At 36.4% G+C, this 27,564-nt stretch overlaps 1 protein-coding gene across 7 annotated transcripts in view; it reads right to left on the reverse strand.

Annotated features, from left to right (window-relative positions):
- Positions 1–27,564, reverse strand: part of lmx1bb (LIM homeobox transcription factor 1, beta b) — a 144,758-nt gene that overhangs the window by 23,712 nt on the left and 93,482 nt on the right. For all 7 annotated transcript variants that reach the window (XR_015497125.1, XM_087263385.2, XM_087263383.2 and 4 more), the window contains 1 exon segment: positions 1,758–1,990. Coding sequence is in view for 6 of the 7 variants with exons in the window: in XM_087263385.2 (XP_087119511.1) it covers positions 1,758–1,990 (233 nt within the window). In the remaining variant the exon portion in view is untranslated.

The raw sequence follows: 27,564 nt of genomic DNA on the forward strand, positions 1-27,564 counted from the left end.
CAGTTTGAGTAGCACTTTGTAAACTTGACAGTTAAAACAGCAGTGGCAGAACTAAAAGAAACAATCATTCTTTACACAGTGAGACATTTTGACAATGAGTACGTTTACACATACCAATAATCTGATTTTATTAAACGATTAAGACAATACACTGATTGAAGGTGCTTTCACACCTGTGAATCGATTCATTTTTTCTGAAACAGGGATTAAAATTGTTACATTGTTGCTCTTTGCTCTTGGTGCGGTTCGATTTCACACGGCATAGTTTCTAAACGGACCAAAAGAGCTAAAACAAGTCACGTGTAAGTAAACTCTCCTCACATTGGTCAGAGTTTCACGGTTCATTTTGCAGAGTCCCACTCAGCTGTCAAGGGGGTGGTGGTTTGGTGGTGTTTGACAGGGTGCGTGAGACATGTCTGAAGAGCGAGGAGGGATGCTGTGGGCAGGGGTAAGAAGGGTGTGCAATGTAGCCTATTTGAGGATCGGGAGGGAGATGCGCGATTTTCAGGAGATTATCACTCGTTTGCGGGGATCCGGGGGGTCTCTGTGCATTTCATTTGGGGAAGACTCACGGAACTTCCGTGAGACTTGAGACGTCTGTATGATCTCCTGCCCTACTCATAATTCTATCTTCATATAGCCGCATGCCTATTACATATCCATAAAACACTGTGATGTAGGCGGCCTCGAATCGTATCGCTTTCACACTACAATCGATCCGCTTCAGACTTTGTTTCAATCGAGCCGAGACCACCTCATTCAGGCGATCTCGGAGCGATTGTTTTGGTTAGCAAACCGAGCTAACTAGGCAAACGAGACAGGTTCCGAAACAAAAGTGTAGGTGTGAAAGCACCTTTAGAGTCTACCATGTAAACAGCGATTTTTGATTGCTTTAATCCGACTAAAGACATAATCGATCTAAACAGAATTCAGATTAAGACATGTGGAGTATGCTATTTTAGTCGCATTACTGAAATATAGTACAGACATGTAAACACCTTAATCAAACTATTACTGCTGTGTAGGATTTACTTTGTGTTTTGCAACAGGATATTCCATGCACACACAGCTGTTTGACACTATTCTCTGCACCTACTGAGTCAGTAAAGAACCACAAACACCTGCATCGCAAAATGCAGAGTTTTTTTCCCCGAACATTATGTCGTTTCAAATTCCGTTAAAACAACTCATTAAAACTCTTCCAGCAGTTCATAATCACATTCAATATCTTGTTTATCACGGGAGCATGCATGAAATGTTCCTGAATAAAAGTGAAAGTGCAGTTAAAGTCAAAAAATAAAAAATTAAACACCTAAAATTACATAAAACTCCAGAGGAAATGCGGATTGCGTGGTAATGCAATGATTTTAATTGAATTATGTGCTTAAACGGGATAATAAAAAGAACATTGAAAAAGCAACTCATGTAAACACCTTAATCATATTATTGTCTTATTCAGATTAAGGCAAATAATTTGATTACTGTTGTCTATGTAAACGTAGTCAGTGTTATTTTTGATATGTAAACCTTAAAAAAAATAAAAACTATGGGAAAAACATCACCTTTAGTACTTCATTATTATATATACATACCTGAAATTAGGTAACTGATTATCAAAGAAGAGTTTTAATAAAGACAATTAGTAGTGTTATGTAATTTTCTATATTGTCCGTCCAATGAAAACCAATGAGGTTAAAGTAACCCACTGGCTCTGTATCATACATTCCCAGACACATTGACAGTAAATGTTTTCATACCTGAATCTGAGTCATCTGGGCTGACAGAGCCGAGCAGGTCTTTTTCCCTCTCATAATCGCTCTTGCACAGCAACTGTCCGTCCTTCAGCACAAACTCATCTCCTTTCCTCAGCTGTCGGTCACATACACAGCAGCAGAAGCAGTTGAGATGGTAAACACACTCCAGCGCCCGCATCACAAATTCTGTAGGTGCAATTTTCTCCAGGCATCCGCTGCATTTGGTCGCAAATAACCTGAAGTGACAACGAGAAAAAAAAAAAAAAAAAAAACAATGTGTAAATGTGTGAAAGTGTAAAAATGTGTGAAAATCTATACCTTTACCCTGCTTTCAAAAGACCTTCGGGATAAAGTTGTAGAAAAGAACAGACTAGGATAAGGCTACAAAAACATTTCAAAGGCTGGAAACGTTATCTGCAACGCGATTTAATTTTAAGCTTTATGACAAATAATAAGTAATTTTTTGAAGGTGTATGATGATTTTCTATAGGCACTGTATATAACATATGTAATTCAAATTTGAACAAGAATTGTAATTGAAGAAAAGATTTTTATTGAAGCTTTTAAAATGCATTTCTTTCAAATATACCATTATAAATGTCATTTATTTTGACAAATTTGTAGGAATCCTTGCTGATTTTAAGTGTTTTTTTCTAATATGTTACAAAATAAAGAATGATAAATAAAAAAATAAACAATTGAACAAGCAGACAAACAAAAAAACAAACAAATTAATACAAATATAAATAAATACTATCATATTTAGTTTTTATATTTGTTCTTCCTCTATTTTTTGGCTACTTTTAGCCTACATGTTAGAAGGGGCATACAATTAAATTAAATAAACTGGTATATTATATTTATTTAACTTTTATCCAATCTACCCCGATAGGAGACAGTTATTTTTCTCTTGCAGTAGGCGTGTGTGTGTGAATGTGCTGATTAAGGGGGCAGGAGGCTGATGCTGAGCCCCAGAGTGATCTGCTTTGACACTGGCTCATGTGTTCATGCGGCCTGGATAACTCCTCAACGCTTCAGCACAACCCAATGGGAGGAAATACGGGATCAGCTCTCGACCCAACGCTCCAGCAAACCTGAATCAGCGGCGCGGGCCCTTCACCACACTCACTACAGTGATTAGACAGGCTTCACCGACACACACACAATGACACTCAGACCGGAAGTCATTGCTTAAGGAAGATGGCTTAAAAAGACTGTGAGGCTGATCTGATCTGGTTGCCTTTGTATTTTTTTTTCTCAATTAAATAACAATGACCTGTGGATCTGAGGAAATCTAATAATAATAATAATAATAATAAGGTAATAATAATAATAATAATGAATGGATTTTTACGCTTGATATAGAAGAAGCACATGTGAAGAGATTCACTGAGATGATGCTTTATTCTTTTTTTAAAGGTCAGACTACTATCAAAAATATAAAGTTTATTTACTCAATCTAATGTCACAGTGTCAGTATAAAAAAAAACAAGTGTGTATTATATATATACATTTATATATATATATATATATATATATATATATATATATATATATATATATATATATATACACACACACACACACACACACACACACAAACACACACACACACACACACACACATACATACATATGCATATATATATATATATATGGATAAATGGATAGATATACCCAGTTGAAGTCAGAATTATTAAAAATATAAGGGCTGCACAATATATCATTTGAGCATCGATATCGCAATGTGAGCATCAGCAATAGTCACATCGCAAAATATGCAATGTTCATTGGGATTATATACTCTCAGAAATAAAGGGACGTGAGCTGTCACTGGGGTGGTACCTTTTCAAAAGGTACAAATTTGTGAATATTAGTACCAAAAAAGTACACAAGTGTTCTTCTTAACATTTTTAAGTACCAATATATATTTTGAGGTACCAATATGGACCCTTTAAGTGCAAATGTGTCCTTTTGAAAAGGTGCCATCCTAGTGTTATTTTACATTTGATTTATTCAATTTCTGTACCTGAAAACTGTTACTCTCTTCAGAATACAATAAAGCACGGTTTCTTGTCTTTAATATCTGCTTCATTGTATTTATTTATGACTGTAGTTTGTTCATTATATGTATATGACAAATAACATTTATTATTTTTTAGTATTAGTATTTATTAGTCTCCCCTACATAATCATCTCAATCCATCTAAAGTAATGAATTTGCAAATAGAGCTATTTAAGTCATCTGGTGAAATTGTAGTTTAGGATTAGGATTAGGATTAGGAAAGTTTAGGATCATGTTTTTACTGAAAAAAAAAACTAATTCAAAAAGTATGCATTAGAATAATTGAAAGCGAAAATAAAAGAGAAAATATTTTTTTTTCTCCAAAAAATCTATAATCATTTATTCGTTTAAAAATATATTTTGACTCAAAATCTATGCAAGCGTGCATACTGTGTTGCTATGAACCGCCAGCATCACCTCCTGTCAGATCAACTCTACAATCATCCTCCATGCCACAATACATGTGTGTGTGTGTTTACATAACAGAGCGCGCGGCCGCCCCGCAGCAGCCTTCATTTCCTCCTGCGGGTGTCGATAAAATCATTTTGCTTTCATTACAGCCACAGATATTGCCATCTCCGCCTCATCATGTGAGGTTCAGCGGGATCCACCGCTACAGGAACCGTCCGCGCGACTCTGTCCAGCCCATAAAAGCTGATTTATTAAGCCGAGCTGCTTTTGTTTGCTCGGGCTGCTCGAACAGCTGCCCCGGCGTTGCTGCTTGTGTATCTCTGCGCTTCATCTGCGGTATTGTTCATGCCCATCATCATATTCTGCTGATGCTGACAGTGATGAATATGTGTTAATATGAGTTCGGATGAATATGTGTAAATATGGCGGGTTTTGTGATGGTAATTTCTTTGTGAGATAGTGATGGGCGACCGATAATGACGACCCGCTGGACACACGACCAGCTGCATCGCTTCTGTTTGCCAGAGTTTGTATAGATTTTTTTTCTTTCTCTCAGAGCGACTGTCAGATTTTCTATGGGCGTCTTTTGAGCTGTCACGAGAATAAACCATACAGTGGAAATGCCTCGTCATTTGCAAAACTGCGTCATTATTAAAGCTACAAAATAGGCTAAGTCTGACAGATCCTAGTTGTGTGATATTACGTTGGATAATTGCAAGTTAGGGCTACTTTATCAAGCAGAAAATACATCTAAAATTCAAAAATACAGAATAAAATGCAATAAGTTAATCAAATTACGCATTTAAATATCTATCTATCTATCTATCTATCTATCTATCTATCTATCTATCTATCTATCTATCTATCTATCTATCTATCTATCTATCTATCTATCTATCTATCAGATTTAATAAACAGAAATATTTATTAAAATAATATTTACAGAACATCTTTAGAAATAGAGAGATCTTGCAAAAACATATTACAATTAACCTACAACATTTCAACATAATTTTATATATTTTTTACTTTTCTTCATTCTTGCTATTTTTGAAAATGCTATTTAATATTTTTCTATAACATAAATTTGGGCAACTAATTTTTGAACCATTATCTAACCAATATTTTGAACCAATAATTTGTTAGATAAGCTCCAGATTTGGCTTCACTACTGACTAATCTAACGTATATGCTCAATATAATATTGTAAAGCATCCTATTGAAAATATTAATTTAAGTGAGAGATTTGTGAGGGGTGTACTTATATATGCTGAGCACTATATCTATTTAATCTTTTGGAATGCTTATTTTATTTACATGTTCTCTATGTTTTGGTAATGACATGACAGAATAAATTAAATGTTAAATCTACCATCATATTCTCTTAGTAACGTTATGTTCACTGTTTTTTTTCCACAGAAGAAATGGGATGTAAGGCATGAACACATACAACTGCCATCTGATTTTAACTCCCTCAATCATCCTATTTAGGGATTTTTTGACATCAAAAACTCTTAAAACCCTATTATTTTAGAATATAACAATATGTATACTGGCATTAGCAAGCACTACAAAAACCTATAATCTTTTATTTATTGTTGGACAATAAGATTAGATGATTTTATTTGCCAGTGGAAAACTATTAATCCTAACTAAACTATTGGCATGTCAACAGTTTTCGAGCGCTCGTGGGATATCAATCTACCTGGCTCCTTTCTCCAGTCTGAAGGAATATTAGTATGAAACATACCTTCATCATTTTATGTTTAGACACAGGCTGATCTGTTGTGGTTACTCCCTATTGTTCAAGCAATTATGTCCACACAGATTTCATTAATCACACGAAAACAGAATCATTTTTCCCCAACAAATCAAGTATCGAAGATTAGCATGGTTGTAATTTTTGGCATGAAGACCACGGCGCTGTGATACGATCTTGTGAAACATCTGTAGAGGACATTGCAAAAAGATGAGTGGGTAACAATAACAAGATGATTTTGCGCATTCCATCATATTCATGGAATCTCTGCTGTCTAAACACATCCAAACAGTCACAACCTTCATCTTCAACCAAGACTGATGCCGCGTTTTGGCTAGATTAACCAGTTACATGCCGGATCTGTCAAACAAGTCAAACAGAATAATGAATCCGTCATGACTCGAGTCTGAATCAAATGTTTATTCAACGATGTGGATCCTCGGGGCGAAAAGGCCGGAAAGCACAGGAAATTAACCCTATTGAGCGGTGGTGACACTTTCTAGTTTCGCCTGCTCACCTCTCGGGATCCTTCTCATCCAAATGAAAACATTCCCTTTCATCCGCCTCTTTTCTTCTCACCTCCTTTTTTCCCCACCCGTTCTAATCTTGTAAGCCATTATTTTTCTATTTCCCCTCTCTGTCACTTTGCATTATTTTTGCTGCTGTAATTCCCATTTGTTCCTTCTGGAATCTTCCTGTCCTGGCTTTGTCCCGGCATCTAATCCGGACTTTTTGGCTGTCGTCAGCCCCCCTGACCCGTTCCCCATTCTCAGCGGGACCTCTGATGGAATAGCCACGCATGACGCCCCTGCTATAGCAACCACACCTCCGCAGGAAGGCGACGGCTAACTTTTCGGATGGGCAGAGAAAGCCTTTCACAAGCTGGCAGCAGAAGTAAATCCTTCTTGGAGGAACAAGGGGAATTAGCAGGGAGCAGTGGAGTAGGGATTTAACCCTACCCCTTTTTTTTTCCTTTTGAAAGGCACAGTCACTTCAACTCCCACTGATCGCCACAATCAAACAGGGCAAAGGCGGGGGGTAACAGAAAGAGAGAGAGAGAGGGGGGAAAGAGAGCAGCCCAGTGAATGACACAAGTGCTGGATTGTGGAGGAGCCCCTAATCCCACTTTAATACCTTTCCAAGTTCAGCGCCGAAAGAATGCGCTTTAAAACAACACCGCAGTGTGAGCAGGCCGACTGGGTTGGGCTGGGGGGGGACATTGCTCTCAATCCCCCGTAACATTACCTGATTAGCCTGGGTGAGCAATGGAGTATGGGCACGGAGGGGTCTGGACCGGACATTAGAGCAGACATAAACAACGGCAGCGCTTACTGGGATGCTGCGCGTCCTCTGGAGGCGATTTCTGTCCTGTGGTTTGAGATGAAAGCACTAGAGAGTAGGATCCTTCAGTTGGGATGCATCCCCACATCTGGGGCTTTTTAAACGATCTGCCTCTGCAAACTCAATAAGGGAAAGTACTTCCACAGGACACACATCTCAAGATTGTGTTTGTCTACGGATCCCGACGTAACTGTACTTCTTTTGTTCTTAAGGAGTGCAGATTTCCAAAAGAGTCAATTGCATTTTATCGAAAACCACTGCTTAGTTAGCAATATCTAGTGAGCTACCAATAGGGGCCTTAATACCGAGGAAGATTTTCATAGATCTTAGAAATACTTGCAGAATTACTCGCCTTTTGCTGTGCTCCCACTGCAGGAAATTATTTTAAATATTATTTATAGAGTAATGAAGGGTTAATTTTGAACAAATCTTTTGTTGTATGACTCGAGAACATTGAGTCCTTTGAGGGAGTGATTCGTTCATTTGCACATGCGCACATTTGTGCAGTCGGTGGAGAAGATTATTTCCTTTTGTCGAGTTTTCCATCAGATTTGAATCATTCGTTCATCTCATGAAAGGCAAAAGCCAATCAGAGCTGGTAAAAGATTTGATTCGTTCATCTCTTGAGTCCTAGGTTTCAGTCATTTGTTCATCACGTGAAAGTCAGAGGCCAATCATTCGCATTTCAAGAGTTCACACTTAGCTCATAATTTAAAAATAGCTTGTTTGGCTTGCTATCCCGGGGGAGAGCCCTGAGCTCAAGGGATCCTCGGGTCCAGGGCTTCTTTCCTTTCGCAGGGTGAGGGTAGATTGAGCTCAGGTCGATCTCAAAACTCCCCCGCTGCTGAGGCTAAGGTGAACTTCCTGAGAATAAGGAAAAGAGACGTAGACTAATTTTGTCTATAATATAGAGCATATTTGGAGGGTGGGAGGAAAACGGGAACCCAGGGGAGACCCACGTGAACACTCGGAAAACATGCAAACTCTGCACAGAAATATCAGATGGCCCGGCGAGGACCCGGAGCCAGTGGTATTCTTGCTGTGAGGCAACAGTGCCAGTCACTGGGCTGCCGTGCCGCCCATTCTGGATAAAGGTGGAAGAAGGGGAGGAAGGAGGTTTCGTCAGCCTGATCTCATGAGGAAAAGTAAGTATTTTACGTTTTGTAAGTTTAGTGGCTAATTCGTACAAATTTGTACGAGTTCAGTCATACGAAAATGAATGATTTTTAAAAGAAGGCGTGGCACCTAACCCTAACCGTCATTGGGTGATGAGCAAATTGTTCTAAATTGTATGAATTAGATCGTACGAATTCATACGAATTAGCCACTAAATCAAAAAGTTACGAATTGCCGTGAGATTGCGTTGGGTTTCTTCCAGACAAAGATAGTTGTAAAAAGGAAATGAGGATATATAGTGATCCTTTGATTAGAGGATCGTAATTAGCTAATGTGGGCCAGCTGGGTCAATCATGAGCACCTGCTCCTCTCAAAATCATTTTATTAAACTTAATTTAGAGCTGGAAAAAAATTTGATCCATTCATCTCTCGAGTCTTCAGGTTCAAGTCATCTCTCTTTACATGCTGTCATAGGATGAACAAACTACTCGGAAACCAGAAGAATCGAAAGGTGAACTAATCATGGCTCCTTTCAGCTAAGACTGTGTGCTTTGGTTAAGTTTAAATGGCACTGTCAGTCTGACGTGAACAAACTACTCATATTTGAAGACCTGTCAAAAGAGCTGAGCTGACACAATCATGGACAAAAGACCAGGTAAACAATAAATGATGTAGTTCTGACTTGTAATTTGATCAACGTTTAGTGCAGTTGTAGATGAGTTTGGAAGCAACTCATAACATTTTAATAATATTTTATGCAGTTTGAATTTTTAAAAGATTTGTTCACCGCGCTGAACGAGACTCAAAGGTCCAAGTTAGTAAAATGATCCAAACTTCCCATCATTATTCTAGAGTTCCTTTGGAGGGAGACACATTTTATTTTTTCGAGTAGGGTCTAACTCAACACAATAGGAATTATGAGTGACAGAAGTTTATGAAGACTGGTCAAATGCGTTCCATAAAACAAAGCTGGAACAATTTCCAAAAAAAGGAATATTTTTGCTTGGATTTGGAGTTGTGAAGCTGCACATCGATTAATTTGCTATTCAGTGTTTGGACTTTCAGCAGTGAAATTTAAACCACACTGACCTGAACTAAACTGAAAATCAACTCTGAAATACTAGAACTTGACACAATCTATATTGTAAAAGTGCTGTACAAATAAACATCAATTGAACTGAAAAGCGCAGAGACATAAACATAACGCTCTTGCACGTCCATCAACCCCATGTTTACATAAAAAAAAATAACGGATTTGAATAGAAAAACACATTCTGTTTACATGAGCACCTATGAAAACTAACATCCGGAAAACTAATGCTAATGGCTGTTAGTTGTTGCTTTTGTCTGCAGCACTGATCATTTCTCAACCTGATATGTAGCATTGCAAGTTTTTATGTGATGCTTTGTCTCATAGCCCTTCTTTTTGATCTGTTAGCTGCATAACTTGTATGTCCACATATTTTATCACCGTTATTGTGAAACCCACGACACACAACAAACCACAGCTTTGATCACTGTGTTCTTTGCTGTTTAGTTATTGAATGTCACACCTGCATGATGTCAATGTTATCACCTGATATATCACTTTAAAGTTCCGACGGTAACATAAGTGCAACCTGTAAAATGGACCTAAGATAAATTTTAGTAAAAATGACAAGTAATAACTATGGATACTAATTGTGATGCCGATAAAATGAACACATAATATGCATTTGTATGATGTCACTGTTTTCAAAAAATTGTGCCTCTGTTTTTACACTGAGACCATGATTGTCTCATTTTCAAAACCTTTGGTCACACTTTATTTTGATGGTTCATTTGTTGAATACAAAATACATTGCATCTACATGCCTACTAATTCTCATTAGATCATGAGGAGACTGTTAGGTTGGGGTTAGGGCTAGTGTAAGTTGACATGTACTTGCAAAGTTTCTTATAGTTAGTTAAGGAGCAGTATCAACAGATATTAAGCAGAAAGTTTACTAATATTCAACTGGACCATCAAAATACAGTGTTACCAAATCTTTACTTCAAAAGCAAAGTCTGTTTTTGAAAGCTTAAGTTTTTTGGCCAATAATTAGAAACCATTTAAGGCAAATAAGCCAATAAAGCAATAATTTGAAGTGGCTTAATGTTTAAAATCAGTTGATTCTCCCAATTCTTCCAATAAAAACATGGGTGGAATTTGACACAAAATTTTGTACTGTGTGTAAAGAAAATGTCTGTTGTAAGGCATTACTTTGATTTGCGTGAAAGTGATGACAAAACTCTAGTTTCTAAGATCTGCACTGCTAAAACTAGGTAGAGTGACTGATTAAACTTTTAACACAACTAATCTGAATACACTGAGATGCTTTTGTTTTTGTCAGTGTTTATTAGTCTAAAATGTTTCTAGAATTCAGTCAATGTGAATCTAAATAAATTACATGATTACATTTAGGAAATCTTTTGGAATCTGGTTTAGTTTACAATGTTAACTTGAGTAACGTGTTTTCTGTTTATTTACGAGACCAGTTTCTCTGCAACAACTTGCTGAGATCCAGAGTAAAACTTTTTTTTTGACCTGTATTTATTTCAAACTGCAATTTAACATTAGGAAGAACAACCAAATGGCAGATATTACGTTAAATTATCAACTAACATATCCCAAGAACTTCAATCCTAGATCGAGGGACTAGTAGACAACATAGGTTTCGAAATGAAGCTATAATATTGCATTTATTGTGAATATACTATGATCAAATAACCTGTGTTTAAAGAATGAATACAATGTCTACTGAGTTAGTAATACAAATTTTGGAAGAAGTAAAAAAGAGCAAGAAAAGACCGACTGTTCAGCATTGGGGAGGGTGAGACTTTAAAGTCCCTCAGACACCCAGTTTGTTTGTCCTGAGGATGTTCACTCCCCACCAAACACCTGAGCGCACAGATTAGCAGATAAGACCCTCGCATTTGGATCAAGAGACACAATTCAAGCCGTGCGGTGCCAATATTGATTCAGACTCTTCCAGACCCAGACCCCACGAGTCAAATCAGAGATAATCCACACAGACAACTACGGAGAAGATCATTATCCGCTTCCAGACTTTCAAAGTCCAGTGTAGTCTCTATTTGTAGTTTGTATCCATGAATCAATATGGCATGAGGAATGTCTGCCACCGGAATTTCAGTGCAACAGGTGCTCTATCACCAGATGTTGTTGAAGTCAAATGAATAAAGTTATAAATGTGTATCATATAGGAAAAAACATTGGGTTATATTTAATTCTTAATATTTAATCTAATATTTATGTTTAATATAAACAATAGTAGCACTTCGAAAGATGTTTATAAGACTGTCATGACACCATTATAGTCATAACACACATCATGAATATGCATAAAGGTGATTTTATGCAAGGTGGTTTTATGACTATTGTTATTAAATTGTCAATTGCTTCATTATGTCAGTTTAAATGTAAAGATGCCATTGTTTGAGATGTCTTTGTCATAACAACATGAGATCATCAAATACATCACAACATGTCTTTGTCTTTGTTATGACAATTTGACATTAGCATGTCAACAAAACCTGTCAGTGTCTTTGTTATAACAAATCTGTCATATGCATGATTGACATGGAGCAGTGTGTCATTAAAATGTCTCACTAAAAATGTCAATACTCTGCCAAATAATTTTATAACAGCATTGATAATATTTCATTACATTTAATTACATTTTATTGACAAATTAAATTTGAATTTAGTGGAGAAATATCAAGAAAAATATCAATGTTATAAGTTATAAAATTCATGACAATATTAAAATGGCCTCAGATTTATGACAAAGTCATGTTGTCTTGATAATGTCAAGTTGTCATGTAAAGACATTTGTTTATGTGAAGTTGTCATAACAAACACATATTTGTATGTAAAATGTCAAACATTATCAGCTTTTTACACATTTTAGTAACGGCAGACAAATTACCTCAGACAAACACAACTCATCCAAACACTGCAGCACTTTTTGCATCAGAGCTGCAGCAATGATTTGTACGTTTTTCATCCTCTGAGAAAATGGTTGATGGTAACCTAGTTACAAGAGAAGCCAGGAATGTAGAAGCGCAAAGTCTATTGTAAATGGTCAAGGAAATCACGTGCACACGCTTGTCACTTCAGGTCAGAATAACAACACACGTGAAAATGAGTGCCGTATAGCAGCAGTGAGAAAGATTAGTTTTACATATGCATAATTTTTATATTTTATTTAAATATTTTGGTTTTTGACTATTTTTAAAACTATTTGCCTTAGTAATGTTGGTAATTTAAAATAAAGTGCTTAATAAAAAAATCCAAATATTCCTAAATGTATTGTTAAAAAATATTCAATAATTATAATATCGAATGATATGAAACATGATAATGTGATAATTTCTTTTGCAATATCGCCCAGCCTTACATACAATCCCCATCATATTTATGACATGTCTCATGTCACGATTATAAAGGTTTCATGACAGTACATATAAACACCCTCTTGAAGTGAAGTGTAACCAATTATGTATGCCTATGGCACTGTGCCTACAGAACGTGCTCATTGGGGCGCAAGTTTGCATTATCTGGCTTGCATTATTTCCCAACCTCATTATCCTGTACATTCAAAGCAAAAGCCCTCCAAAACACAGCATACTGATCTCTGCATTCCCTATTTTCCCCTGCAGGCTTTCTGCATCTTGCACAGACAGAGCATTTGACAGCTCATCAGAAGAAGATATTTTGGTGAGAAAAAAAAAAGAAGTCAAGGTCTTCACCTTCCAATCTCTCAGAATGGTTGCACACTTTCTCTTTGAACAACTTAAAGTGTGACAACATCTTAAAGCTTTCACCACATGTTGCCAATGATTTCCCGACCACTAAAGACCTTTCCCTCAATGCCTCGCTGATAAGGATCACATACCCAGAGGAGATTAAAGATGAGTCTGGAGAGAGGAGAGAGGTGTGGGGGAGTGTGTGCGGCTCGATAATCGCTGTACATTTAGCAACACATGCGCTCATCTCTACCTATGCTCTTGTCTGCATCGAACACGCAAGAAAAACAGAAAAAAAAACGCCTGTAACGATTTTGGAATGGATTCTTATGTCACCACATTTCCATCAAAGGCTCTGTCTTACAGCTGTAAACAATCACTATGAAGACAGTCTTTCCCCCCAGGCTTCTTCAGCTGAGCCCCCAGGCCTGCGATCTGCTCTGGTCGTGTCAATCATGAAGACACCAATGCTGTGAGGTGTTTATAAGGGGGGTGGGTTGATGAACAGTTGTTGGACACTGGATCAGGGACATGCTGGCTAAAAGAGGCTTATTTTTTTACTTCTGCGATCCATGTCATAGATTATATAGTCTCCAGGAGACCAACACACACAGAGAGAGAGGTGAAGAAAAGGAACACGAGAGAAGAATTTAGGGCAGCTTCATCATTACAGATTAGAACTGGCAGACATGTGAAATGGTAAAATGGTTTGAAGGCTGTGAATCATTTGGGAAAGATAACTCTGAAATTGCATTCATTTATTTAGCATATGCTTGTATCCAAAGCGACTTACAAATGAGAAGCACTTTACATCATCAGAGAGTTGCAGTACATAAATGCTATGATAAGTCTTAAGTATTTACTTATTTACATTTGTATTGCTTTTTATGCTTTTTTTAAAAAAAATAATAAAATTATGACAAGTATTTTTTTATATATATTTTTTATTTGTCAGGGCAAACAAAGACAAGACACTGTGTCCTACAAATGGTTTGTCAAACCTACTCACTTGTTTTCCATGAAGCATGTGTTGCTAATAAGAAGGTGTCTGGTGCATATGGAGAGGAATAAAGTGTGTTCCCTACAGGTAGTTTGTAACCCCACTCACCTGTTTTAAGCACACTAAGAATTTCAAGATGTTTTCCAGAAACAAGGAGTGTTAATAGAAAGTGTCTGGTACATACAGAGAGGTGAGAGTGTTAAGCCCACTATCCCACTCACACTCAGAATTGCACAATATTATCCAAAAAATATGGGGTGCTAATATAAAGGTATCTATTACATTTGGAATGAAAAATAGTGTATCTATTTAATATTTTTTATGTTTATTCACAAATCCATTCAAAGATCTTTCTATCCAATGATGTCTCAAAACAATTCATAACGTTTTGATTTAGTGGCTAATTCTCATGAAATTGTACAGTCTCATTCGTACGATTTGCTCATCCCTTAATGATGGTTGGATTTAGGGGCAGGGTTAGCTCCTATTAAAATTTGTACATTTTCATCCGACTGAACTTGTACAAATTCGTACAAATTAAGCCTAGTTTATACTACTGCGTTGAGTGATCAGCTCGCTTATTCTGAGAAGGGAACCGGTGGACGTGCAACAACTTTATTCATAAGGTAAACATAAAACAAAACTTTCCACTTGCAGTTCCTTCATGGGACTCGACACTCAATCCAATGGGTCTGTGCGGCTCTCAGTCCTGCCCACACTCGTCAGCACCACCAAGCCGATTAATCACAGAACTTGAACTACGCGTCATTGCGATGTGTAGTTACATTTTTTGAGAGGTGCGCATCAGCGATAGCGAGGGATTTGCAACCATGAGGAGGCTGCACCGGAGCATATACATGCGCTTGACGCAGATAAATAAATCAGCCTTAAGCCATTAAAGTGACAAAACGTGAAATAGTTACAATAGTTACATGACATCAGGCTGATCTATCCTATAAACAACCTGTCTATCCACTTGTTAAGAGTGACGTCACGCGAAGTAGCATGGTTTACAAAGAAATGTAAAACTTTCTAAAAATTACAGTCACAATATATCCACATATCCATGCCAATATCTGATGGCCAGAAAGTGAATAATTTTTTATAAATTCTTAAAATATTGGTGTATGTGATGCAGCAAGTCCAGAGACTGTTGTGTACACCATGATTTTATATAAAATTCACTGTAATATGTGATTTGACTAAAAAGTGATTATAAACAATAATTCTCTCAACTCAAATGAGTGGTGGGTTGGACCCGGAAACGGTATTCCATAAGACACGACTTAACAAGCGAATGCAACCTGTTAAATCCATTTACAATTCAGTTTCAAAGCATACACAGTGATCAGAGTCAGAGAGAGTTGTCACAAAGTACAAACCGTTCGATCGTCACAGGATTTATGTAGATTTAAAATATTTTCATAAAGTGCTTCACAGTTAATTCAAACAACTTTAGATTAAGTATGTTAAAACATACACAATTTTATTTTTAAAAACATTGTATCTTTTAGAAGTGGATCACAAGCAGTCTTAAGCTGTACCTTAGCTGTAAGTGTTTCAATTGGAGGCAACAGAGTTGTCACAAAACTCTCTATGGCTCTGTCTGGGATGTACTCAAAATCAGAACTGAAATTTCTCTGATAAAGAATTTAATTTATCCATTAGCACAATGTGCCATGACTGCTAAACTAGAGAGCTGACCGAGACATTTTCCATACATACAAATGCTGATTGCACATATAGTACATGCTGCTGGTTATACTGCACATTTTTTGCAGTCTACAATCTAAAAGACCATAAAATTAAAATACATTTATATTACTTAAGTAAATATGAGCACTAAAATCAGCGTGTGAAACTCTGTACCGAAAATCATGAACGAGCAGCATAGATAAAGTTTCTACTGGTTTAGTGTGCCATAAAACCATTGCTCTTTAATACTCTTTAAGAATAACTGCAACGCTTCCACCATTTTGGGGGGTGAGATTAAATGCAATTGATCATAACTCAAGTCCTTAAACTTTAAACACAGACTAAAAAATGCTGTTTCATTAGACAAATACCATAATCATTAAAGTAAAACTTCTCTTTAATAATCCATGAGGAAATGGGCTTCTATTACTGCTTAGTATCAGCGTTTCTCTTCGGCGTGGAGAGATTACAGTGCGAACTAATGAAGGCAAATAAAGAGTGTCTTCTCCATGCTCCCCTGGGCAAGCTCAAGTCAACGCTAAGAGCTGCTTAATCACCTCCCTCTCTATACTAAATTAGCATAGTAATGGGCTTTAAATTGAGGCTCTTTGTTTTTTAATTAAACTCCCAGCAGGTAAAAGTAAAACACATTAGAGGAGAATGTGCACCTTCATTACTGGCCCAGAGGTGTTTTCCTCCATCAAACAATCTTCAGTCTCTCTCTCTCTTGAGGAACACTGAGGGAAGATCTCAAAAGACATGTTTCATCTCTCACTCTGTCCCTGGCACATTTAAAAAATCTTTCAAATTAGAAGCAAACTGTTTTTGAAGCTTGCAGGGTGTTGATGATATGCCTCGTGGCTAAAAGAATGGCCTGTGTGGCATGGTGTGAGTCACCAACTCGACGAAGAACGTTCTGTGATCATCTACCTCACCTTGGCAGATAAGCGGATTTGCCTAGACAGGCTCCCCTTTGGTCTATGACACCATTGTCTCGCGCATCTAAGAACGCTGGGAGGTTTTTAGCGCAGGTAGGTGGCTGGCTGGCTGTGGGGATTGTTATTCATATTTGTTTTGCAACAGCTGATTTATTACTTCTCAGAATTCAACACCTGAACTGCTATACGGCGTGCAAGCCAGATCACATATATTCCCACAATCATGAATCTGCCATTGGAGTCTATTGAAATTGAGATCGATGTGGTATATGCAATATGATGTAATCAGCAAAATCCTTGTGGATCAATATGTTTAGAATCAATCTCTGAAGCAGCGTTTACAGACTTCAGCATTGGTATTATGCACAATTTAACTGCTAAATCACCATAAATAAACACCATATATGTTATGTTTTTGAGTGTGCTCTGGATAAAACAACAACAACAACAAAAAACAGAAGGTAATAAATGAAGAGTTAAATCAAGCATCTTACTGCTGTCTGAAATTTTCTTTTAAATCAAGTGTTTTCCCTCAGATTCATGTTTATGTTTAGTTATTTCACATTAAAGGCAATGAAAACACTGAACACAAACATAGGAGCCTGAGAAAAAGATGCTAATTTTAGATGAATAATTTAGGTGGCACCAACCGGCAACTTCCTGCTCTCCCTCGTGAAGCTAATACGGAAGTAACTGATTCACTGAAATTCCGCTAGGCCTCCATAATAGAGCACATTTATATTCTATTGGTGTTTATAGCCTGGTACAAAAACGATTTGTGAGGGGGTGAATTATTTTTTTTTTTATAACTCATTCGTTTAGTTTTATTAAGTCAGCATAATTAGGAGCGCGGCCACTTGAGTGACAGCTAGGTCTCGCTGGTAGCTGATTCCGGCTGATTAGCCACTGAACTTGGCATATACATCATATTTTTGTTTTGTTTTATGTGGCTTCACACAGCCTTTTGGAATAATTTTTCAATTATCTAATAATATGGCATGCTGTGTGTACTTAATTGTGCTCACAAACCATTCAAGTGGCCTTCATTTCCAAGAGTGAAATGATATATTTATATACCATATCTATAATTGTATTTGTTTTATTTAAGATAATTTATCCTTTATAGTTCTCTTTAGAACTTGAATGCACTCCAGAAACTGACAGATTGATTAGTTGTAGACAATAAAACAGTCATCTGAAACGTCATATAGTGTTATGCCTGGATTTCATAAATAGCCCTGCATTTACTAACACAGACTGTATTTGTAGTATTTGGAAGTAATTCTTATTTTCCTCCAGTAGAAAAACATCATAAAAACAATGCTTAGTGGCTCAATGTATTACAAGTGTTTTTTTTTAAAAGACTAAACACTTTACTGATATTGTATACAACCAAGCACAACTGGTCAGAACACAAATGCAAGTAAGTAATTGTAAGTAAGTGTTTCTCCAAATGAAAAGCCAGTCTTAGCAAAATGCTAACAGGCATCTGTAGTTCTGCTCATGCTCCGCCTCTTTGCCCTTGTTTGGTAACCCCTGGTCGGCGTGATGGCGTGCGAACTAAATGGCGACAGCTGGTCACACCTACATGTAGCTTAATTTGCGCTCGTCAGAAACCTATGGTTGATGTCACAGGTACTGGCTTCATATCTTTTACAGTCTGTGGACACAAGATTTCTGCATCTGAAATCCACAAATGAAACCAGTGCCTTTGGGTTCTGTCCTGCTCTTCAGTAAAGTGGTTATGTGACATGTTAAATTTTCTATCTCTGTTCACAGAAACACATGTTCTCGTCTTATATATCTGACAGGAAAATATTCCACACATGGCTGAACCCTGTTTTATTGATATGACAAACTGAGCGGTATCACAGCTTGAGGAGATATGTTCAAGTGCACAATGCGTTTTCCACCTGGTTAAGCGGGTAAATTATTTCAAGGCGTGATTGTCAAAAATGTCTATGAGCGATGTTATGTTTTCTGCTCCGATGAACTGAGAGATGCAGAAACTTGAAGGGTCATTCGACAGAGGTGGGAGGCACGGCTAGGGAGAGTATCAGTGTCCAAACATGTCTACACACTTAGCTCAATGCCTCTCAGCAAAACATGGGGCCAAGTGCAACATTCACAAGCTGAGTTAACACAAATCAGGTTATCTTTACATATTTCTGTCAGAAAATCACTGCAGAAATGTCCATCCACCACTCAAGATTCCTAACAACCCAGTAGCCACGTTTACAAACTTATCAAGCTACTTTGCTGCTTATATAGGCAGCCGTCTTCTCAGACAGTGTAAATGACAAGGACTGGAATATTCTACATAGGCATCAAGCTTCTAGTTAGGATTGAGATTAAGGCTATCATGTTGCTAAGTACTTGAAGTATACATTTTTATTACACTGGAAACTAAATAGAATTTATTTAGAAATAGTTTTTCACTTTGTCCACCATCTCAGAATGTTTTTTTTTCAGACTAATTTTGTGACAAAGTTGGGTTTAATATTAGCATGTTTGCTAAGCTAACACAACAACTGAGGCATACATAAAATTAACACTAAATGTGTTTATTTATAAATCGTTTTTCACTTTGTCCTCCACCTTGGATTTCTCACTAACTGGCTGTTTCTCGATACAAAGTATGCAGTTCGGACTGTCTATTAGATATGCATAAAATGTATTAAATATCAAGTGTTAACTACAATGAACAGATGCAATCCAGCGGTACATCTGTCATTGACTGGCCGATGTAAAGCTGCTCTCTGCGGGAAAGGTGATGACGAAGCTCCCGCTGACAAGCTGTGGGTCAGAGTTAGCAAAAGCTGAGGCACATCGCCAAAGATGCACTACATTTATAAATAAACTGCTGATTTGAGTTTAAAACAACTACATTCTCACCTGAAAAACTCTTAAAACTTTATTTTGTAACACAACAGAGGAGCATTTTTAAAACCGTGCAGGTTTTCATCCCCACCATTAGCTTTTGCTGCAAAGCTTTCTGGGATACCTGTGCTTTGTAAGTTCGCACAAGTCACCTCTAGAAGCATCCATGGTAAAAGGGGCGGAGCATGTACACATCCAGAAATTTTATCTGTACTTGGCAAGGTGTGAACTTTGAATTGGAACAGTACTACGGCGACGGTTGATGACGTTTCAAGAGGACACTGGAACACAAGTACAGACAAGAACGCATATTGAGAAACAGCCACTGTCACAAATTTGAGCTTAATGTTAGCGTGTTTGCTAAGCTAAAATACATGGAGTACATGACACTGAACACTAAGGGCTCTATTTTGACGGTCCATGCGCAGAGCGCAAAATGCAGGGCGCAAACGCTTTCAGGGCGTGTCAGAACAAACTTTTGCTAATTTAAGGACGGGAAAATCTGCTTTGCGCCGTGGCGCATGGTCTAAAAGGGTTGAGTTTATTTTCTTAATGAGTTATAGGTGTGTTTTGAGAATAAACCAATTAGAGTCTTATCTCCCATTCCCTTTAAGAGTCAGCTGCGTCGCGCCATAAGCGCATCCGCTATTTACAGGACGTAAAGTAAGTCTAAGTGGAAAAACTGAGCATTTCACTTGCAAACAGTTAACAGTTTTTTTTTAACAGAAAACTGTTAAACAGCGCATCTACTGCGTGAGAATAAGAGATAATGGATCACTTACACTTTCGCTCTTGGATAGGGAAACCTTTATGCACAGACATCAATTAGTCTATAAATAATTAATTTCGTTTGTTAAGCGCAAATATTCGTTTCAAAACTATTTCTAAATTAAGTTCTAATTTCCAGCAAACGAATAAATGAACAATATTAACAAAGTGTGCTCAAAAAAAGTTATATCCTAAAACACATGCTGTGCCCCATATGGTCTAAAACCTGACAGGTGGGCAAATCTAAGCTTGTTTTTAATAAAACAAATATAAATATGGATATAATAAATAATACTGCTTATAATATTTTTACTCTATTTTTACTCTATAAAAAAGCTAAACTGAAAAAACCTCCCGAGTAGAAGAAGACATGAAACCAGTGATTTTTCATATTTATAAAGGCTAGAAAATAATGTCTTGTAATATTTGAATCCTTTATATTTATATCCTATATCAATTCTTTTTATATCCTATATATATTCCCTTAATATTTCATTTTTTTTTATATGTAAAGATATTTGCCTATTGCTCTCTTGTGCATATTAAGCAGTGCGTAAGCGAGGCGCAACTCTGCGCCGGAGTTTAGACCGGATTTGTTTTGGTCTTATGAAAAATCTATTTTAGTTTCTCAAAATAGCAACGCGTCAGCAGTGCGCCTCAAAACGCCTCCCTTTTTAGACCAGAACGCCTATGGGCGCACATATGAGCGCTAATGCATTTGCTATTTAAACAGCGTAGCGCAATGCCTCAAAACAACTCTTGCGCCAGCTGAAACTACCAAAAGACTATTGCGCCGCGCCTTGCGCCACACTGCGCCGGGTGTATGATAGGGCCCTAAGTGTGTTTATTTAAAAATTATTTGTCGCTTTGCACTCCATCTTTGATTTTTTTTCTTTCTGACTAATTGTGCCACAACATTGGGCTCAATGTTAGCATGTTGCTAAGCCAACACAATACTTAAAGTACACACTTTAATTACCTTGAACATTAAATATTCATAAATGATTTATAAATTCAGCATTGTCTAAAATTTTTTTTATTGTGACTGTCTCACAATGAATTATAGGGACCCCAGTCTTTGTAAAACATGAGGAATTAAATGTTAAATGTTAAATTGTTTATTTACGACCATATTTTGTCCTCAATATGGCCTTAAAAACTAAATTTAGAGAAAACCTTTTTTTATTTGGGGTTTCAATGTCTCTATTGCACATTAATTAGTAAAATAATTTTGCTTCAAAAATACAATTTCTGTGTCATTTAAAAGGCTATTTTCCAGAGTTTGGTTAAAAAAAATGTAAATAAAACATTACTTCAGTTTTCAGTGTCATAATTTTTCGGAATTAATTTAAAATGCTGATTTGGAGCTCAAGAAAATACATTATTATAAATCTTACAAATATCTGTGCTGCTTAATATTTTTGTGATTTGTATATTTTTTCTATGTAAAATTATTTAACAAACTAAAAGTTTGAAATATCACTTCTCCCATTTTTGTAAAACATGTACACATCAATTTGAGGCTGAATAAAGGGTAAAAAAAGGTACCTAATTCTCTTCAACAGCAATGTATTTAATCAAACCACTGAAAAAAAAAGAAAAAAACATAGAAGGATAAGTGTGGAGAGATGGCCATAATGATGTGAAAAGGACAGCAGGACCGTGAGTGCTGGAGGTTGAGTACACAGGCATCAGGCAGGTACACAGTGTGTGTTTGGACAGCTGTATATCTCCAGTGGTCATGCTCAATACAGACCCACAAAGAGACAGTGGTGCTGAGCTCTCCAAAACATAAAAGAAAAAAGGGCATTGAGTGGAGAAGCCATGCGCAAAACTGAGTCGGATTTACAAGTAAACAAAAAGTGCTGAGTCGCAGGAGTTTTGAGACTCGTCACCAGATTTGTGATAGTGCTGATTACAACTGTAGATGATCAAACAGCATTCTTGTCCCTTCTGGAAAAAATGAAGAAACCAGACTAAGATGGTTAACTGGTGTGTTTAGAGCAAGGGTTGTGACGTAACTGAACACTTAAAGATACAGTATAAAATATTTGGTGCTCTAGCAGTTAATTATTAAACCTGCATGCTTCTTATAAAGAACATATTGTCTTTGTAGATAGACATGACTAGCCACCTTCTTTTCTGTAGCTCTAATGGAGAGCATGGCACTTACCAAGCCAAATGTTGAGTTCAATTTCCATGGAAGGTAAGAACTGATAATATTTACACCTTCAATGCAAAGTCACTTTGAATAAAAGCATCTGCTAAATACATAAATGCAAATCATTCAGTCATGCTACTCTGCAACTGAGATTGACCAAACAGACCAAAACAGACCCAACATGTACACTTTTAATCATTCTTTGCTCACCATAGTCAACACAACATTTATTTGTGCAGCTTTAACTACAACAGTATGATGATTTGTTGGAAAAACTAAATAGTAATCATTGCTGTCTGTGTGTGTTGCAACTTTGCTCTTTAAACCACATTTTAATATACATTTTTTGCTACTTCATTGGAGCAAAAGACTGAATTTATGTGATTATTTTTGTAAAAGATAAACAGAGTATATGAGAAATGCTTCTCCATTGTTTTTCTTTATTTGCAGTTATTTCAAAATTTTGGCTGGAATATTTTAGTTTTTGAGGCTACTGTATCATAATACACAATTATTATAGTACATAAAGTAAATAGTTCATATCTACAGTATCATTGTATGCATAATGAACACAATTGTGCTTAGTTACACTGTAATATATGTACTGTACATAAAAAAAAAATGTCCCAATAAAATTTTGAGAATCGTGTTGTTTCAGCTCATTTTAAATAAGTAATAAAAATTTTTATTTTTGTGTGTGGGCGCACTGGTCTAAAAAGGTGTGTTTAGGTGCATTGTTGGTGCGTTGCTATTGGGCTTTTTTCAGTTTATTACTGACAATTTGCATTCGTATAATGTTATTATCATTATTATTATTATTGTTATTATTATTTTTTATTATATGTATATTTATATTTGCTTAAAAAAAACAAGTTTAGATTTGTTCACTTGTCGAGTTTTGGAGACGTATGCGTCAGTAAATGGGGCATGAGAATAGGATGTGTGTTTGGATATAAGGTATTTGACCACAATTTATTATTATTGTTCATTTGTTTGTTTTTTTGCTGAAAATTAAAACTGAATTTAAAAATAGTTTTAAAACAAATCTTTGCGCTTAACAAACAAAATTTAATTTGTAATGGTTGTCTTCAGTGGAGTGAGTTTCCACCATTTCCTTACCTCACGAAAGTAAAAGAGTAAGGAGTAAAAGTAAAGTAAAGAGAAAGTAAAGACACCAAATGGAGGAGGCTCATTCTTTATCCTCGCGCTGCAGATGGTCTGTTTAACTGTTTTCTCGCTAGTGAAGCATTCAGTTTTTTCACTTACAAAGGCTGCCATGTAAACAGCAAATGCTCCATGACACAACTGATTCTTAAAGTGAATAGGAAACGAGACTCTGATTAGTTTAATGCATGTTATTCTCAAAATACACCTAAAACTCATTAAGAGAATAAGCACAACCCTGTTAGACCATGCGCCGGAGTACATACTTTATATTTAATATTTAATATTTTTTTTGTTCTTAAAATGGCAAAAGTGGATTCAGACACACCCTTAATGCTTTTGCGCCATGCACTTTAGACTTTGCACCTAGAGTGTTAAAATAGAGCCCCTAGTTTGCAAGTTTTAAAGAGATAGTTCACTCCAAAATTTTATATTTTATCAGAATTTACCCTCAAGTGGTTCCAAACCTGTTGCTTTTTGTATGCTGAACATAAAAGAAGACCAGTAGCAAACCAGTAGCCATTAACTTCCATAGTAGAAAAAAATACTAGTTCCTAACATTTTGTCGTACATCTGCTTTTGTGTTCAACAGAAAAAAGAAACAGGTTTGGAACAAGTGGAGCACAAGTAAACCATGACAGAATTTTCAACTTTTGAAAACTATCCCTTTAAGTAGTTTGAGCTGGTATTCTCCTAAGCATGTTTTTCACCAATTTAACTGGTGGTTCATCTGAAAAAGTGTTCCAACTCCTCCAAACCATCAATACAGACCATCCTAATAAGCTTGGCCTGGTCATCCAAAGCAACTTACGACCAGCAAACCTTTAAGAGGTTTCTTTCAGCAGGGAAAAATGTGAGATTCATTGATATGAAGATCAGTGAATTTTCCCCTTTTAGCATCTCCCGAACTCTTTGTCATTGTGCTCCAGCGTGTTCCCTTGTAAAGGAGGCAGAAGGGCGTGAGTTACGGGCCGAGCTCTGCAGACGGCTCTGCTTCTCATCACAGTGCTCGGCTCTGAAACTCTAGCCTGCAGTAATGCTCATCTCCTCTCTGGCCCCGCTGGAGACCTGACATCTTTACAGCACATGCACTGCAAATGAGAGAGCATCTGAACTAGAACGAGAGAGAGAGAGAAAGGAGAAACTAGGACTCTTGATTCAACTATACTTTGAAAAAGTATTCAAGTTACAAAAAAAAAACAAATAAAAAATGGAAGGAACAAAGAAATATGACAGCGAAAAGAGAGTTTCTAAAGCGAATGGACAAAGGACTCCCTGTAAAGTTTTCTGTACCCATTTAATAATACTAATAACTCAGTGGTTCACCCTTCCAAGCCACTTTAAATGAGGTCTAACAGGCCTTCTCGCTGCGCAGGGCTGCTGCAGACAATCTGCGTACAGTGGGACTAATAACTCTCAGATGGCATAACGTATGCTGTGAGCCATAACTTCCACATAGATACAGCATAATGAAAGGAATACTGGTCAGACCAAATCCTGGGCATTAGCGTCAGTCCCTGATGGATGACATGCCTTCAGATGAAGTACAGGGACAAGTTTAGACCACCATTTAATTATGACACTTACAGGCCGGACATACTGTATGGGGAAATAGTCAGAGGAATAAAATATATTTTTATAATAATACCAATAATAATAATAATAATAATAAATGTTTTTGAAAATTAGATGTTGAAAAACAAAATCATAATAAAATATAGCATAAAATGTTTCAATGTGTATGTACACATATATCAGAATGACTGTAGATTAACTTAATAAATAAAAAAAATCATAAATGATGCATTAAATTATTATTATTATTATTATTATTAAATCATAATAATAATAGTAATAATAATAATACAAAAAATTAAAATAAATTAATCAATTAATTAATTATTATAAATTATAATAAAAAATTGAATTATATAAAAAATTACCTTGAATGTAATTTATAAGTATAAAAAAATGCAAGGTTGCATTAGTTTCCTTTCTAAATGTACCATATATTGAAACACTTCATATCATCAAGGGTGTGGTACACAGCTGACCCAGTGTACTCTTCCCACCCGATCCTGAACCAGACTTGAGAATGAAAACAATGAGCCGAATTCTTCAGCGCTGAAGTGGTTAAAAAGCAACATTTGGAGTAGAGGGCTTCATAATTACTATTGACCCTGGAGGGCCTTCTTCTGAGAAATAAAACAAACAGTAATATAAGGTGTTCTGAAGCGAGGGCTCTGCAAATATGCAAAAGCGGGATTCGGTGGAGAACGTCACGCATTGGCTCCTTTTCAGGGTAGCCTAATCTGTGGGCCTACACAATATTAAGATGGCTTTGGAGCCACTTGTGACCCAGCTGTTCACTAATGAAAAATTCCTTAGCTCCATACAGAGGCTGGAGAGAAGCTTGTCTGCTAACACACCTCCTCCATCCTGGAGAACCAGGCCCTGTCCATCTTGTGGAGTTTACCCGGATTGAATAAATAGTGGATTACCAAAAGCAGAGTCTGGAAAGACGCTTGTGCACGTATGTGTGTGTGTGTGTGTGTGTCCTCCCCTCCTGGCTCTCCCTAAAAAAGTAAAAAGAAGGAGTGTTTACCTTGGTTTTAATTAGCAGGAATGACCCTGTCATTATTTGGATGTGAGCATGTTGAGGTGGGGGGTCTGTTTACGCGACCGAGACTTAGTTTAAGCTGGAAATCAAGAGAATGCGCAGTGACAAGGGCTTAGTCGACGTGGAGATGAACCTCAGACTCATTTGTTTGCACTGTCGCTTATTTCTTTATTCCTATAGATTCATTATGCTTTTTCAAAAGGGGGAAATTCTCTACACTGAGTCAACTTTTGGCTGTGAAAAAGAATATTACAGTTTATTTTTTTATCGTTGCCTTTTTTGGATTATAAGATACTTTAATTAACTGTTTAATTGGGTGTTCGTGCTCTGAATGGTCAATTGGTTATGTTGAGAGAGTTTTAATTAACAGTTAAAATGACAGTTTACACAAATACTGTATGAAAATTCTGTCATGATTTAATCACCCTTGACTTGCTCCAAATTAGACTTTTCAAATCATTTTATTTTTTTCTTGTTGAACATCAAAAAAGATATTTTGAAGAAAGTTGAAAGTTGAAAGTCAGTAACCATTGACATGCATAGTAATATATATATATATATATATATATATATATATATATATATATATATATATATATATATATATATATATATATATATATATATAAATATATATATATATACATATATATATGTATATACATACGTTCCTTAATGTATCATTTTTTTTTTTTAAAGAAAACACAATTTGGCACATTCACGGGAGAGTAAACCTTGACAGAATTGTAATTTTTGGGTGAACTATCCCTTCGATAAATTCATCCTCAGGCCATCCCAGATGTGCTGTAAAGGAGAAAAAGTAAAAAAAAAAAAAAATTTGAAACCGTGAAATTAAATGCAAGTTAATAGACAACAGCATTTTGAGAGTCCAAAAAATAAATAAATAATTACAGGCAAAACTAAATTAATACCTGAACATACACTCACCGGCTGCTTTATTAGGTACCTGTACACCTTACTAGTATTAGGTTGGACCCCACTTTTGTCTTCAGAAGTGCCTTAATCCTTTGTGACATAAATTCAACAAGGTGCTGGAAAAATTCCTTAGAGATTTTGATTCATATTGACATGATAGCATCACAC

The sequence above is a fragment of the Danio rerio genome, chromosome 8 (assembly GCF_052040795.2).
Source record: "Danio rerio strain M-AB ecotype USA chromosome 8, GRCz13ab, whole genome shotgun sequence".
Taxonomy (NCBI): Eukaryota; Metazoa; Chordata; class Actinopteri; order Cypriniformes; family Danionidae; genus Danio; species Danio rerio.